At 55.3% G+C, this 15,383-nt stretch overlaps 1 protein-coding gene across 1 annotated transcript; it reads right to left on the reverse strand.

Moving 5' to 3' along the window:
- Positions 1–6,503: 6,503 nt before the first annotated feature.
- ARRDC5 (arrestin domain containing 5) lies at positions 6,504–13,539 on the reverse strand. The gene is made up of 4 exons (XM_012935199.2): positions 13,478–13,539; positions 12,642–12,900; positions 8,433–8,638; positions 6,504–7,053 (listed from the first exon to the last, which is right to left on the reverse strand). The coding sequence occupies exons 2-4, from the start codon at positions 12,892–12,894 to the stop codon at positions 6,505–6,507; spliced, it is 1,008 nt and encodes a 335-aa protein (XP_012790653.1). The 5' UTR covers positions 12,895–12,900; positions 13,478–13,539; the 3' UTR covers position 6,504.
- Positions 13,540–15,383: the final 1,844 nt, after the last annotated feature.

A 15,383-nucleotide genomic window follows, 5' to 3' on the forward strand; every position in this document is an offset into this window, starting at 1 on the left:
TGTACTCTCGCAGGAAAGAGGGAAGGAGGAGCAAGTGTGGAAAAGTTTGACCATAAGGAACTTTCTGGGGAGCTAACATCTAAACTGCAACCTGGAAGAGAAGAAGCAGTCTTGTTGAATTACCTACGGGCTCTCTGGAGGAGGTGTCGGCCTGGCGATTTGCAGTGCCAACATCCTGGGGCAGGATGGGATCTGTTGTGTGGGAGTAACAGCAGGGGGAGTCCAAGGGCTGAGACAGGAAGAAGAGTGACGAGTGACGGAAGAGGGTACACTAGGTTTTTGTCTTGAGTGGGTTTTGTCTTGAATGGCGGGGGGGGGGGGGGGAGGCGGGGGGAGGGATATCTCCAGCTGTCAGGCTTCTCTCCTGCCTCTGTGCTCAGGAATCTCTCCTGGCTCGAGAATTCTTTGTAGTGCCTGGGACTGAACTCGAGTCAGGTACATGCAGTGGAAACAAGCGCCTTCTTTCTTGCTGTACTGGCATTCTAGACCCCTGGGCATTTTTTTCTGGCAGTCAGAAACTAAGCTCCCCCCCAGCCCCCCCGTCCCAGCTGCCCCCAGGTTCCCCTCTGGATGGGGGATTCTGCGGGGTGGGTGATCTGACTTGTCTTCCGGCTGCCTCGCAGCGGGAAACCGGGGTCTTTCAACACGCAGGCCCTGGCCTGTCCCCACCTCCCCCTCACCCCGCCTGGCGGAACTGGGGGAGGGGAGAGACTCTGAGAGGTTCAGTGGGGGTCGGTCAGTCGGGCCCCTGGCAACCCTTCCCAGACCCGGTGGGTCCCCCTGGGCACCCGCAGCTCCAGAAAGCCAGACAGACGGGGCATTCAGGAGGTTGGGAGGCCTCCACCAGGCCTTTGTCCCCGTGTCCCCGTCCCCGAGGATGGAGAGAAGTGGGCAGAGGTCCCCAGGCGCGCAGAGAGATGCCCCAGAACACGTCCCAGGCGAAGGGCGGGTTGACAGAAGCCTGGACAGGCGGCCCACGAAGGGGTTCCCTGGGGACCGTGGCTAGCACCCCCCACCCCCCAGTCCCCCCGCCCCACACACACTGATCCTCCTGTCCGGGGCAGCCGGAGGATGTGCCGTCCTCTTGGGGTCTGAGCGGTGGCGGGGCGGGGCGGTGGGGGGGACGGGGCCGAACATGTCCTTCTTAGAGCACCTGGTCTTTCCTTTGTTCTCTAGCAGAGATATGGGGGCTCGTGAGCCCAGCCCCTGCTGAAAAGAAATGACTAGAAAAGAAAATTAGAGGCACCTGAGGTGGGGGCTCCCTTGGAGATTCTGAATGGGGGGCTGTCACCCCACTGGGCCCTCCTGTCTTCCCCCACCCCAGAGCTGGCCCGCTGCTCCTGGGGGGCGGGGGCACTGCACAGAGGCCAGATCACCCCTTAGGACTAGAATGAGGAGGAGGAGGGGGGCAGCCAGGGGGCGGGGCTCGGGAATTCATTCCCAGTGGGGTGCAGGCGCCCGGGCACCAGGCTGCGGGCCCCTCTGCTGCCCGTGCCCGGGTGGGGGTGGGGGTGGAAGCTGGGAAACAGCAGCTGGCAGGGGAGGCAGGGGGCGGCTTGGGTCCTGGGTGTGTTATTTGGGGGGTGAGGGGCCCCCAGCAGGGCGCAGGAAGTGGGGTGGTTCCAGCTGCTTTGCCCCCGTTGGCCCACCTGGTCCCGTGGGCACCAGCAGCCACCACACAGGAAGCCTGTCCAACGCCTGCCTGTGTGGGCACCCCAATCAGGGCTGGGGGGAGTGGGAGGTGGGGAGGCAGCTGGTGTCGGGAGGGGGTTGGGACTGGCGGTGCCCCCGTCAGAATCTTCTAGAAGACCCCAACTGGGGTGGCCGGAAAATATGCTGGTTAAAGGGGGTTTCTTTGGGAAGACAGCTGTGGAGGTCACATTTTACAGACAGGGAAACTGAGGCTCGAGGCGGAAGTGACTGTGAGGCTGGGAATCCATGAATATTCCCCCTTCTAGGAATCTTTTTCTTTTCTTTTTTTTTTTCCTTTTGGGTCACACCCGGCGATGCTCAAGGGTTACTCCTGGCTCTGCACTCAGGAATTACTCCTGGTGGTGCTCAGGGAGCCAAATGGGATGCTGGGACTCGAATCAGAGTTGGCCTCGTGCAAGGCAAACGCCCTCCCCACTGTTCTATCGCTCCAGCCCCTCTTTTCTTTACATATGGGAGCCACATCCACTGGTGCTCAGGAATCTCTCGTGGCGCTGTATTCAGGGATCACTCTTGTCAGGGCTAAGAAACCATATGAGGTACCAGGGATTGAGCCTGCTACACTGTCACGTAAGCCCCCGATCTTAGATGGCTTTGGGGGTGGACATGGGTTCGGGCCACACCCAGCAATGCTCAGGTCTGACTCCTGGTTCTGCACCTAAGGATCACTTCTGGTGGTGCTCAGGGGACCCTATGGGATGCTGGAGATTGAACCTGGGTCAGTCACATGCATGGCAAGCACCCTAACCACAGTACTGTCTTTCTGGCCCCTAATTCAATCTACCTCCCACGTTATAACCAAGACAGAAGTTCCCACCCTGTGATCCTGCCCCCAGAGGACACTCTGATATTTTAGGAATCACCAGAGTCCTCATGATGTGGGGGCACCAAGTGGATGAGAGCAGCGGAGGCTACTCAGACCCCTTACTTCAGTGCCCAGGGAGAGACTGATGCATGAACCTCGAACATAAAGCCATGTCTTGATAAATCATAATTATGAGCACTGGGCTCGAGCAAATAGTACAGGAGGGAGGGCACTGGGCTCGCATGGGGCTGACCTAGGTTCAATCCTCAGCATCACTAAGGTCCCCCAAGTCCATCAGGAATGATGATTCCTGAGCGCAAAGCCAGGAGTCAGCCTTGAGCACCACTGGGTGTGACACTACCAACAAAAAATAATACTGAGGGGCCAGAGTGATAGCACAACGGGTAGGGCGTTTGCCTTAAACACAGCTGACCCGGGTTCGATTCCCAGCATCCCATATGGTCCCCTGGGCACCGCCAGGAATAATTCCTGAGTGCAGAGCCAGAAGTAACCCCTGGGCATCACCGGGTATGACCCAAAAAGAAAAAAAAAATAAAACCTAGGGCTTGGGAGATGGTTCAAAGACACTTGGGTGTGCAGTTGTAATCCCTGGTATGACATCTGGCTCCACAAGTACTACCAACTTGTCTCTCCAGAGCACAGAGCCAGGAATAGCCTCTGAGTATGAATACACATGGCTTTGAAACTCCAAACGTTTTTCCATAAGCTTTAGGGTCAAGTCCTGTGCCTTAATCTGGTCCAAAATGTCTAACGGGCAGGTGGGACCCATGTGTTTATGGAAATGAAACTTTTTTCTTTTCTTTTCTTTTCTTTTCTTTTTTCTTTTTGGGTCACACCTGGCGATGCACAGGGGTTACTCCTGGCTCTACACTCAGGAATTACCCCTGGCGGTGCTCAGGGGACCCTATGGGATGCTAGGGCTCGAACCCGGGTCGGCCACGTGCAAGGCAAACGCCGTACCTGCTGTGCTATCGCTCCAGCTCCTGGAAATGAATCTTAAGTGTAATCCATGCTGTAGGCCTATTACAAGAGGAGAGTGAGGCTTTCACAGGCATACCTGGAAGGCTTCCTGGATGAAGAGGCATGGGTGCTAAGGCTTGGACACAAGCTGAAAGCCCCAGTTCAAAATCTGATAGGGAGGTGTGAGGAGAAAGAAAAGGGGGGCCGGGAGAGAGCTCGCCAGCTCAGCTGAGCACCCCCATCCTCTGCATGCACTCGCCTCCCTCACTCAGCTGGCAGTGGCCCCTAGCACTGCTGGGTATGGCTGGAGAGTCCAGTGGTTAGGTTGCTTGCTTGCCCACAACTGACCAGGGTTTGATGCCAGGCACCACATACGGCTCTTTGAGTAGAACATGGAGTCAGCCTTGAGCACTAAACCCTGAGCACTTTTATTATTTTGGTTCCCTATCCAGTGATGCTCAGGGCCGACTTCTGGCTCTGCACTACGGAATCACTCCTGGTGGTATATGGGGTGTCGGGGATCAAACCTGGGTCAGCCGTGTGCAAGGCAAATGCCTTAACTCTTTCTCTTGTTCTAGCCCAGCTCCTTCTGGGTGTGGACTCCAAACCCAAAATGAAGGAAACAAAGGAAGAAGGGAGTGTCGCCCGGGAAAGGGAGGGCAGATGATCTCAGGGAAAAGCAGAATGGCTTTTCCTGAAGGAATGTGGGAGACAGAGGGCAAGGAGGAAGTGGCGAAAAGGAAGCACTTCGTCCAGAAGCCCCATTTGCAAGAAGCCACGCTGGGAGGTTGCAGGTACAGAAAAACGTGCCTGGGTGCACAATCACCCATCTGCAACCCACCCGCGGGGTGAAACAGTCGAGTGAAGAGGCAGCCTTTGCCACTTTCTGGTCAAGGCTGACCCTGGTCAGTCCCATCTCACCCAGACACTCTCCCTCCCCTTTAAGGCCTCCAGCAATGCAGCTGCCAAATGTCCTTTCTCCCTTGGAGAGAGTGTAGAGAGGTCAGAAGGATTAAGCACTGTCTTGCAGGCAGCCAGAGTTTATTTATTTATTTATTTTGCTTTTTGGGTCACACCCGGCGATGCACAGGGGTTAGTCCTGGCTCTGCACTCAGAAATTACTCCTGGCAGTGCTCAGGGGACCCTATGGGATGCTGGGAATCAAACCCGGGTTGGCCGTGTGCAAGGCAAACGCCCTACCCACTGGGCTATTGCTCCAGCCCCTCAGATTTTATTCTTAACACCCATGGGTTTCCCTGAGCATCCTGGGTGCAGCCCCGGAGGTCCCCAAGCACTCTAGGGTGATATCCCCATTCTCTTGGTCATAAATCACCAGCACAGAGACTGGAGCAATAGGACAGTGGGGAGGGTGTTCGCCTTACATGCTGCCAATCCAGGTTCAACCCCCAGCATCCCATATAGGGTCCCCAGACCAGCTGGGCGTGATCCCCAAGCAAAATAAAAATCCACCAGAATAGGGGCCAGAGTGATAGCACAGAGGGGTGGGCGCTTGCCTTGCATGCAGATTCAATCCCGGGCCCCACCAGAAGTGATCCTGAAACACAGTCGGGAGAAAGCCCTGCACACCACACTACACACACCACACACCACACACACACACACACACACACACACCACACACCACATACACACCACACACCACACACACACACACCACACCACATACACACCACACCACACACCACACACACACCACACACCACACACACACACCACATACCACATACACACCACACACACACACACACCACACACACACCACACACCACACACACACCACATACCACATACACACCACATACCACATACACACCATACACCACACCACACACCCCACCCACACACACACACACACCACACATACACCACACACCACACACACACACACACCACGCACACACACACACACACACCACACACACTCATTCATCAGGATAGGCCCCCAGGCTTCCTGAGGACCCCTTGGAAGACACCTCCAGAAAAAAATGTCCTTTTGGGACTGGGGTTTGGCTATAACTGGCAGTGCTTGGGGACTGTACCTGACTCTGTGCTTGAGACACCTTGCAGTGCTGGGGGCCAAACTGGGGTCAGCTACATGGTATGTGCTTACTTCCCTGAACAATCATATGGTCCTACGTCCTTCTTTATGAAGGTTAGATTAGCCCCTTGTGCTGTCTGGGTGGGCCAGACCGTGTGTATCCACACCCATCCATCCTTCATCCACCCACCCATCACCCACCCATCATCTGTCATCATTCATCCATCACCTATCATCCACCCATTCATTCACCATCCATCCATCAACCATTCATCTTCAATTAAAAATAGCTTAAGGGGGGGCTGGAGCGATAGCACAGTGGGTAGGGTGTTTGCCTTGCACGCAGCCGACCCGGGTTTGAATCCCAGACCCGGGTTCGAATCCCAGCATCCCATATGGTCCCCTGAGCACCGCCAGGGGTGATTCCTGAGTGCATGAGCCAGGAGTGATCCCTGTGCATCGCCGGGTGACCCAAAAAGCAAAAAAAAAAAAAAAAATAGCTTAAGGGGGTTGGGGGGGATAGCACATCGGGTAGGGCGTTTGCCTTGCACGCGGCCAACGCGGGTTTGATTTGATTCCCAACATCCCATATGGTTCCCTGAGCACCGCCAGGAGTAATTCCTGTGTGCAGAGCCAGGAGTGACCCCTGTGCATCGCTGGGTGTGACTCAAAAAGAAAAAAACAAAAACAAAGAATCCAGGAGCCAGAGTCACAGTACAAGCAGGCAGGGCGCATGCCTCACACACAGTGGTCCCGGATTCAATCCCCCACAACCCCATATGATCCCCTGAGCATCGCCAGGAGTAGTAGCTCCTGAGCGCAGAGTCGGGAGGAGCCCTTGATCATTCCGGGGTGGCCCCCCACGCAACCGCAACCGCAAACCCAACCAAAACAAAGTAGGAACAAGCAGCGCCCGAGGGTCTCATAAAGCTTTTACTTTTGTAGACGTTTAGACACTGATCTCCGAGGCTTCGGCCTCGATGGGAGCAGCCGCCCGGGGCCTGCACTCCCGCCGCGGGGTGCAGCAGTCAGAGCCCACGGGGGTGCGCGTGATGACGACCGGCACCCTGGCCTTCACGCTGCTGAGGGACCAGGGCAAGTGCACGGTACTGACCAGCTCGTAGTGGGAGCTCATGAGCTCCGTGTCCGGCTGCTCGCTGGTCAGGGACAGCACCTCGGGCAGCTGGAAGGTGCTGACGATCTTGCTGGTGGTGAAGGGCCCGATGTGCGTGCTGGTCTCTTGCCGGGCCAGCGGGCTGCTGTCGGCCCGCAAGCGCCGCTCGGTGCTGGGCGTGAAGCCGCAGTACTGCACATGCGCGTACAGGGCCCACGCCACCGAGCGGATGCACTTGCTGGTTTGGTTGCTGATCTCAGTGGTGAAGACCACCCGGTCGCCAGGGCTGAACGTGTTCCTCTCCATCTCCACGCGGAGGCGGATGGTGCCTTGGCCGCAGCAGTTGTAAGACACGCGCTTCTCCGTTTCCACCAACAGGGGCGACTGCAGGGGTCCGGGTGGACGGACCATGAGGGGTCATGAGCCATGCCCACCGCCCCTCACCAATACCCACTCCTTTTATTTTTTTGCTTTTTGGGTCACATCCAGTGATGGTCAGGGGTTACTTCTAGCTCTGCACTTACGAATTACCCCTGGCAGTGCTTGGGGGACCGTATGGGACCCTATGGGATTGAACCCAGGTTGGCCGCATGCAAAGCAAATGCCCTACTTGCTGTAATACTGTTCTGGCCTCCAGGACCAGGTTTTTGGTTTGGTTTTGGGGTCACACCTGGTGATGCTCTGGGGTTACTCGTGGCTCTTTGCTCAGGGATCACTTCTGGCAGGCTTGGGGATGAGATGGGATGCCAGGAATCAAAGTAGGTTTAGCTGTATGCAAGGCAAGCACCCTTCCGGCTGTCTTATCGCTCTGGTCCCTGGATCACCTCTGTTTTAGAAGTTAATTATTTTTTTTGGGGGGGAGGGTACACACCTGACTGTGCTCAGGGCTTACTTCTGTCACTATGCTCAGGGATCACTCCTGGCGGTGCTTGGGGGACCATATGGGGTGCTGGAAATGGAATCAGGTCGCACATGTAAAGCAAATGCCCTATTCGTGGCTCTCCACTCTGGGATCACTCTGGGCAGGGGTCGGGGACGCTATGGGGTACCGGGATCGAATTGTGATCAGCAGCATGCAAGGCCAGCGCCCTCCCAGCTGTACTCTCACTCTGCCACTAGGGATCACTTTTAAATAAAAGATTTGATGTGAGGGGGGAGTGTGGGTGGAAGGTGACTTTCTCCTTTCGCTGACTTCCCCTATGCCCCAGGAGGAGGAAGAACAGGGTAACAAACGTTTCAATACACCCTACTTAGAGACTCCACAACAGCCTGTACTTGAAATTGACCAGGACGGAAGCTTGCAGGCCATAGAAATTGACAAGCATTTAAAAAACCCTGGCCTGAGGGAGAGATAACAGGGGTTAAGGTCAGTTGCCTTGCAGGCAGCTGAGAGGCTGGTTTGATCTGCAAGCGCTTTCTGGAGTGGCCTGAGCCAGTCCCCACCCTCCTGAAAAATATGTAAAGCAATGGTTATATTGGTTTGGTTTGGGTTGGGTTTGGGGGCCACACCTGGCTGTGTCAGGGCTTATTCCTGGCTCTGTGATCCGAGGGGGGAGGGAGGGGAGCTGGGTCAGCTACAGGGTTGGTCACGTGCAAGGCAAACAAACCGCCTTAACTTACTCTGTACTATCTCTCTAGACCCCAGTGGAGGGGGGTTTTTCGCATGCCCAGCTCATCTACTTCCTGCAAAGGGGGGGGCTTTTGAGGACACACCTCCACTGCCCACCTACCCAGCCCGCCTTTTCCCCTCACCCCATTGCTACCTGCCCTGAATTTTTCCTGTGGAAATCCGAAGTCCCTTGAACCATTAAGTACAATCTCTTCTTGCCTAGAATACACTCCCGGCCCAAGCAGATGGCCTGAATGAAGTAGAAGACGTGACCGAATTTGCTGGTGAATGTCGACGGGAGCCTGGGAGGTAAGTTGAAACGAAATTCAAAGTTGTGGCTGCCCGCGCTTAACCAATTACCTGAAAGCAAAACACACCAACGGCTGTCAGAGAAGTGAACGCCAGTGAGCATTGGGCAGTTGGGGAGGGCGCCTGCCTTGCATGCAGCTCCCCACCATCCCATAGGGGTCCCCAAGCACTGCGTGAGTGATTTCTGAGCACAGTGCCAGGAGTAAAACCCTGAGCACTGCCAGGTGTGTAAAAAAATAAAAAAGTTCTAGAACTGCCCCCCTCCCCCCTCACTGTTTCCTACCCCCAATGGATGGACTGTTTCGGCAGGGACATGGTTCTGGATCTGAGTAAGTCTGACGTCTGGGTTTTGGGGGAGCTACGTGGCTCATCAATATTCTGCCTCCGTCTCAGGGGTACACTGACCTCACTCCACCCACTAGTTTAATCCTGAGCTGGGCCTGAGGAATTGGAGGTGTCAGTTGGCATTGTCACACTGTCATTCTACCAAGAGCGGGCGAAGATGAGGGCTAGAGCCACAGGACAGCGGAGAGGGTGCTTGCCTTGCACATGGCTGACCTGGGTTTGATCCCTTGCACCCCATAGGGTATTCCAAGACCACCCGGAATGATCTGACTACAGAGCCAGGGCTAAGCCTTGAAGACAGCTGGGTGTAACCCTCACCCCACCTTAAAAAAAGAAATCATCATCATCATCCCGTTGATCATCGAATTTCTCGAGCGGTCTCACTAACGTCTCCATTCGTCCTAGCCCTGAGATTTTAGAAGCCTCTTTTTACTCGTCCTTTTCAATGTGTGTGTATTTTTTTTTCCCATTGGAAAAAAAGAAATAATAGCTGAAAACTTTTTTTCTGGGCTTATTTTCGGAAGGAGCAGAGCTGGCAGGGGTTGGGGGGCACTCAAGTTACACCTGACAGTGTTTGGGGTGCTATGAAACTTTGGAGTAAAACCCAGGGTCCTGCGTGGGCTGGGCACGTGCTCCAGCCCTTGGAGCATCTCCCTGGCCCTGTGTGTGTTGTTCGAAACGTTTAGGCCACGTGTCAGGCCCAGGCACTCAGCAAGTGTAGACCTTCTGCGGGGACCGAGTGATAGTACAGCAGGGAGGGCGTTTGCCTCGCATGCGGCTGACCAGGGTTCGATCCCCGGCATCCCATATAGTCCCCCATGCACCGCCAGGAGTAGTTCCTGAGTGCAGAGCCAGGGGTAACCCTTGTGCATCGATGGGTGTGACCCAAAAAGAAAAAAAATTTGTAATGAACTATTGTGAACTATTTTAAGAAAATAAAATGTATAAAATGGCAAAAAAAAAAGTGTAGGTGCTTAATTTTTTTTTTTTGGGTCACACCCATCGATGCACAAGGGTTACTCCTGGCTTTGCACTCAGGAATTACTCCTGGTGGTGCTCAGGGGACCATCGAGCCCGAGTAGGCCGTGTGCAAGGCAAATACCCTATCTGCTGTGCTATCGCTCCAGCCCCAATATGTTTTATTTTTGTATTTATTTTTTAATTTTTAATTTATTTTTATTTTTTTGTTTTTTTGTTTTTTTGCTTTTTGGGTTACACCCGGCGATGCACAGGGGTTACTCCTGGCTCTGCACTCAGGAATTACTCCTGGCGGTACTCAGGGGACCATATGGGATGCTGGGAACTGAACCCGGGTAGAGCCGCATGCAAGGCAAACGCCCTACCGGCTGTGCTATCGCTCCAGCCCCTTATTTTTGTTCTTTAAAATCATTTGTCTTTGGGTCATACAGGCGATGCTCAGGGCTGACTCCTGGCTCTGCACCCAGGGATCATTTCCGGAGCTTGGGGGAGCCTACGGGGTACCGGAGATCAAGCCCTGGTTGGCTGTGTGCAAGGCCAGCGCCACCCCCACTGTGGACGGTGCAGAGTATCTGCTGATTCTCACGGGGACCCTCCCTCTCTCTGTTCCCAACAGCTTGCTTCTCCCTGCTTTTCTCCCAAACCCGCTTCAGCTGGAGTCTTTCCTTGCTAGATTTGGGGGGCGGGGGAGGAAGTGGAGGGAGGGTGTCTGTTTTTGTTCTGCCCCTGGCACAGAAGTTTGGATACAGTAGGTGCTCAGTAAATGTGGGTGACATCAAGGAAGCTCCTAGGGCTGGGCATCTGGTGGATGCCTCAGAGGCGAGATGCTGGGAAGGGGATCTGGGAGGGGCCGCTGCTGGGGAGGGCCTGGGTGGAGACAGTTAACATTTATTAAGCACCAGCTGGATACCTGTGGGTTTAACCTAACCTCTTGATCCTCTCTCTGTGGGGAAACCTGGAAATTCCTTGCAGCAAGGATTTTCTCCTGCTCCAGCTTCCTGGGTGGGTCAGCTAGGGTGGAGCAGGGATTCTAATGATGGTGTGTAAAATGCATGAGATGCGGGCCAGAGGGGTATTGCACTGGGGAAGGCATTTTTATTCCTTTTTGAGTCACACCTGGAGGTGCTCAGGGCTTACTCCTGGCTCTGCACTCAGGAATTACTCCTGGCGGTGCTTGGGGGACCCTATGGTGTGCCAGGGATCGAACCCAAGTCAACTGTGTGCAAGGCAAACACCTACCCTTCTGTACCATGGCTCTGGCCCCTTGCTTCTAGCTCTGGGATCTGAGATTGTTCCTGGCAGTGCTCAGAGTATGGTACAACAAGTCGGGTCAAACACGGCTCCATCCTCTGCACCGAAGTTCACCCCTGTGTTATTTCTCTGGTCCCCACTTCAGTGTTTTAATCATTAAAATGAAACCATGGTGGGGCTGGAGCGATAGCACAGCGGGTAGGGCATTTGCCTTGCACGCGGCCGACCCGGGTTCGATTCCCAGCATCCCATATGGTCCCCTGAGCACCACCAGGAGTAATTCCTGAGTGCAGAGCCTTTTTTTTTTCTTTTTGGGTCACACCTGGCGATGCACAGGGGTCACTCCTGGCTCTGCACTCAGGAATTACTCCTGGCGGTGCTCAGGGGACCATATGGGATGCTGGGAATCGAACCTGGGTCGGCCGCATGCAAGGGAAACACCCTTCCCGCTGTGCTGTCGCTCCAGTCCCCGCCTTCCTCCTCTCTTGTCCAGTCTTTTGCTCAGAACTTCAAATAACTGGGGCTGTAGATTTCTTCCTACCTATTCCTCCCAGGAACTGTGTGTTCCTCTGCCCCATTTCCTCCAGCTTTAGTCACTGAGTCTCAGAGGGCTCTGGAGTGATTAAACAAGAAACATTTCCCCCCCCCCCCCAATCCCGCCTCCCAGAGCCAGGGTCTGGACTCAGAGAGGTATTTGTCACACGACCACACCCTCAGACCTTCTCAATATTTGGGCAGTGGTGCGTGCCTTGTTATTTTTTTTTATTTTCTTTTTCTTTTTTTGTTTTTGGGCCACACCCAGTGATACTCTGGGTTAACTCCTGTGCTCAGGAACCAAACCTGGTGATGCCTGAGGGACCCTATGGGATGATGGGGGAATCAACACAGGTCAGCCTCGTGCAAGGCAAGAGTCCACCCTGCCGCCCTGTAGTTCTGGCTCATCTTTTTTGTTTGTTTTGGGTCACACACTCAGGAATCACTCCAGGCATGGTCAGGGCAACCTATGGGATGCCGGGGATCAAAACCAGGTTAGCCGCCCGAAAGACAGGCATGGGGGACCCCGATCCTGTCACTCTGGTCCCCTCTCAGGACTGTCTTGATATTTGTGTCTGTGATGGTCATGATTTGGTTCCACTTTCCCAGGACATTCCAGGCCTTTTTTTTTCTTTTTTTTGGTTTTTCTTTTTGGGTCACACCCAGCGATGCTCAGGGGTTAGGGGATACTCCTGGCTCTGCACTCAGGAGTTACTCCTGGTGGTTCTTGAGGCACCATATGGGATGCCAGGGATTGAACTCAGCTGCGTGCAAGGCAAACACTCTACCCACTGGACCATCCCTCCGGCCCCCTTCCAGGCTTCTTTGTTTGTATCTGAGCTACCTGCAGGTGGAGCGAGGGGGGGGGGGTCCAGGAGGGGATCTGTGGGCGGCCAACCCCTGTTCCTCAGACAGCGAGGGTTTGGCTTGGGGGCTTCCTCCTTACCTTCCACTGGGAACGTCTTGGTCTTGTGCACGTAGTCGGCCTTGTTGTTGCAGATCACATCCCTGCTGTAATCGAGGGACTCCCCGGTCTCTTCATTCCATTCCACGTAACCTCTGCCCACCAGCTCCACCCGCACCACTGGGTCCACCAGGGTGCTGTTGAGTGTCAGGACCACCTGGCCTTTGATGCTGGAGCCGGCCAGGTAGACCGCATTTTGGGGTAGCATCAATTCAATGGACTTCACCACAGACATGGGGGGCTGGGGTGGTAGAGAAACATCCTCCTCGATCCCCGCTCCCCCCCATCAAGAGTCTGAGTTCCCTGGGACACAGAGAAGTCACCCAACTGTGACATCAGCGCCCCGGGGTTCTGGGAAGGGGGTTCTCCAGGAGGGCAAGACCAATAGCAGGTCTGGAATCATGGGCACTTGTTGTCAGTGGCAGTGTAGCCATTTTTTTTTTTGGTTTGTTTTGGGGTCTCATCCGGCCATGCTCAGGGGTTACTCCTGGCTCTGTGCTCAGAAATCACTCCTGGTGGGCCTGGGGAACCCTATGGGATGCTGGGGATTGAATCTGGGTCAGCCACATGTAAGGTAAACACCCTACACCATTTTTTTTTTTAAATTTTGGTGGTGGGGACACCCAGCAATGCACAGGCCTAACTTGCTCTGTGCTCAGCGATCACTCCTGGTGGGGTTTGGGGACCCTATGGGGTGCTGGGGGTCAAACCCATGACTGCCACAGATATGCACATGATAAATCCCTCCATCCTGGTCTAGCTCTCTGGCCCCAGGTGCCATCCATCTGCTTTGCTAACCCAGGTAGGCTGTTCCCTACCTATTCACAGCTGAGACATGGGCTTCAGGTGACTAAGGGTTGGAACTTCCAGAAATGTCCCCGGAGATGTGACGTCATCCCTCCGGTGTCCCAGAGCCCAGGAAAGGAGGTTGAACAGGGGTCTGGGCTTTATATCTGGATCTGTCCATTTTCCTGGGGCAGCTGTAAGAAAGAGGACACAAAAGTTTCACAAACTCTGTTCCAGCCTGGAGCTCAGGAACCGGAAGTAGACTCCCCCACAGGACCAAGGATCTGTCCCTGGCCTTTCTCAGCTTCGGGAAGCTGCCTACTTTGCCTGTTGATCTCTCAAGCGCCCCTCGGATGCCTGTTCCCTCCCTCTTTCAACTTGGGGCACCCAACAGAGGACACTGGGGCCAGTCCAGGGACCCTAAGATCTGCTTTTTAAGCTCTTTATTTAAAATGTTTGTTTCGTTTTGTTTGGGGGCCACACCTGGCGATACTCAGGGGCTACACCTGGTGGTACTTGGGGAGGCCATAGAGGGTACTGGGGATTGAACCTGGGTCAGCTGCATGTGAAGCCACTGCTCTCTCTGCTGTCCTATCTCTCCATCTACCTCTTTAATCCCTTCTCCAAATCCCCTGTGCTAGGCAAGGGAACCTCTGTCCAAATTTCAGGCTCTTTAATGTGGACACAGTGTGTGTATGTGTGTGTGTGTACATGTGTGCATGTGTGCACGCATGACTGTCCCACTACAGAAATAAAAGCAGAAAATGTCAAGACCCAAGGAGCCCTTTGCACTGTGCCAGAGAAAAGTTGTCAAAACAGAAACCAGAGCCCCTGGCTTTTCTGCAGAAAGAGCCCTCCCAGGCACCGTGGTGCTTCTGGAAAGATCCAAGCTATCCTGCTGGGCCACGAGGCTGACAGGACACCCCTTGGGACCTCAGGGCCCAGCCCTCACCTTCCCTTTGCTGCAACACAGGTGGTCGTGCTGACCACCTTCCCCCTACTCCTAAGTCTCAACTGGGGCTCTGTCGCCCCTCTCCCCCAGCTGGCCCCTCACTCTACCAGCAGGCCTTGGCGGCTGGCTTGAGACGCCCGCTGACAGAAATGGTCTCTCGGCCATGGAGGGCTGTTTCCTTTCACCTGTGACTGTCTCCCGAGGCGAGCACGGACCCTCCCGGGAAACGACCAGCGATGTGCCTCTGGCCCACTGCTCCCAGCTCCGAGTGCCCTGGACGAACATACCCGGCCTGGGTCATGGTGTGCCCGCCAGTGCTGGTCACAGCGTGGCCGGCAGGGTGGAGGGGGCAGGGCTCTCTGCCCGTCTGTCTGGACAAAGCGGGAAGAGAAGGCGGGGGAGTCTAGCTAGTAAGCCTCGTGGTTCCTCAGGGTGGGGAGAGTTGGCGCTAGGAAGTGGAGGCTGTGGAGGAGATCAAGTCGGCTATCGGGGTGCAGGTGGGTTGGCGATGCTGGGGGGGGGGGGCCCTGATACTCTCCTGCAGTTTGGATATAAATTCCAGCCCTCCCAGAACTGGTCAGTATGTATCCAGGCAGGGGTCTATGTGAGAATGAACCTAAGGAGTCTGAGGGGAGGGTGGCTGGGTGTGGGGGGGCCCCAAAACCTGGGGGGGCACGCACTGCAGGGGTGGGGGATACCCAAGTCTGGCCAGCAGGCCCCACCACAAGCTAGGCGCGCCCAGCAGAGCGAGTAGGGCTGGGCGGGGCCTGGGCCCACTGGGTCTAAAGGGGGGTGGACAGAGGCGGGGGCACCCCTCACCCCCCCTTTCTCGCTTCCCGCCAGCGCGGCGACCAATCACCAAGCAGGCGCCCGCCCCGGGCGCGGCCTCCCGCGGCCCCCGCAGCTCCCCAACGCCCAAGTTTTCGCGGGAAAAAAATCAGAGCTGCTGGGGCTGGCTGTCGGGGCGCTCCGGGGTGCACGCAGGT

Source organism: Sorex araneus, chromosome 2, assembly GCF_027595985.1.
Source record: "Sorex araneus isolate mSorAra2 chromosome 2, mSorAra2.pri, whole genome shotgun sequence".
NCBI lineage: Eukaryota > Metazoa > Chordata > Mammalia > Eulipotyphla > Soricidae > Sorex > Sorex araneus.

Excerpts from the sequence above, each read along its gene's own strand:
- ARRDC5 (XM_012935199.2), bottom strand. The coding sequence starts at position 12,894 with ATGTCTGTGGTGAAGTCCATTGAATTGATGCTACCCCAAAATGCGGTC. Across the intron at positions 8,639-12,641 it reads CAAGACGTTCCCAGTGGAAG|GTAATTGGTTAAGCGCGGGC; the intron begins GTAAGGAGGAAG and ends TTTTGCTTTCAG. Across the intron at positions 7,054-8,432 it reads ACAGGAAAAATTCAGGGCAG|TCGCCCCTGTTGGTGGAAAC; the intron begins GTAGCAATGGGG and ends GGACCCCTGCAG.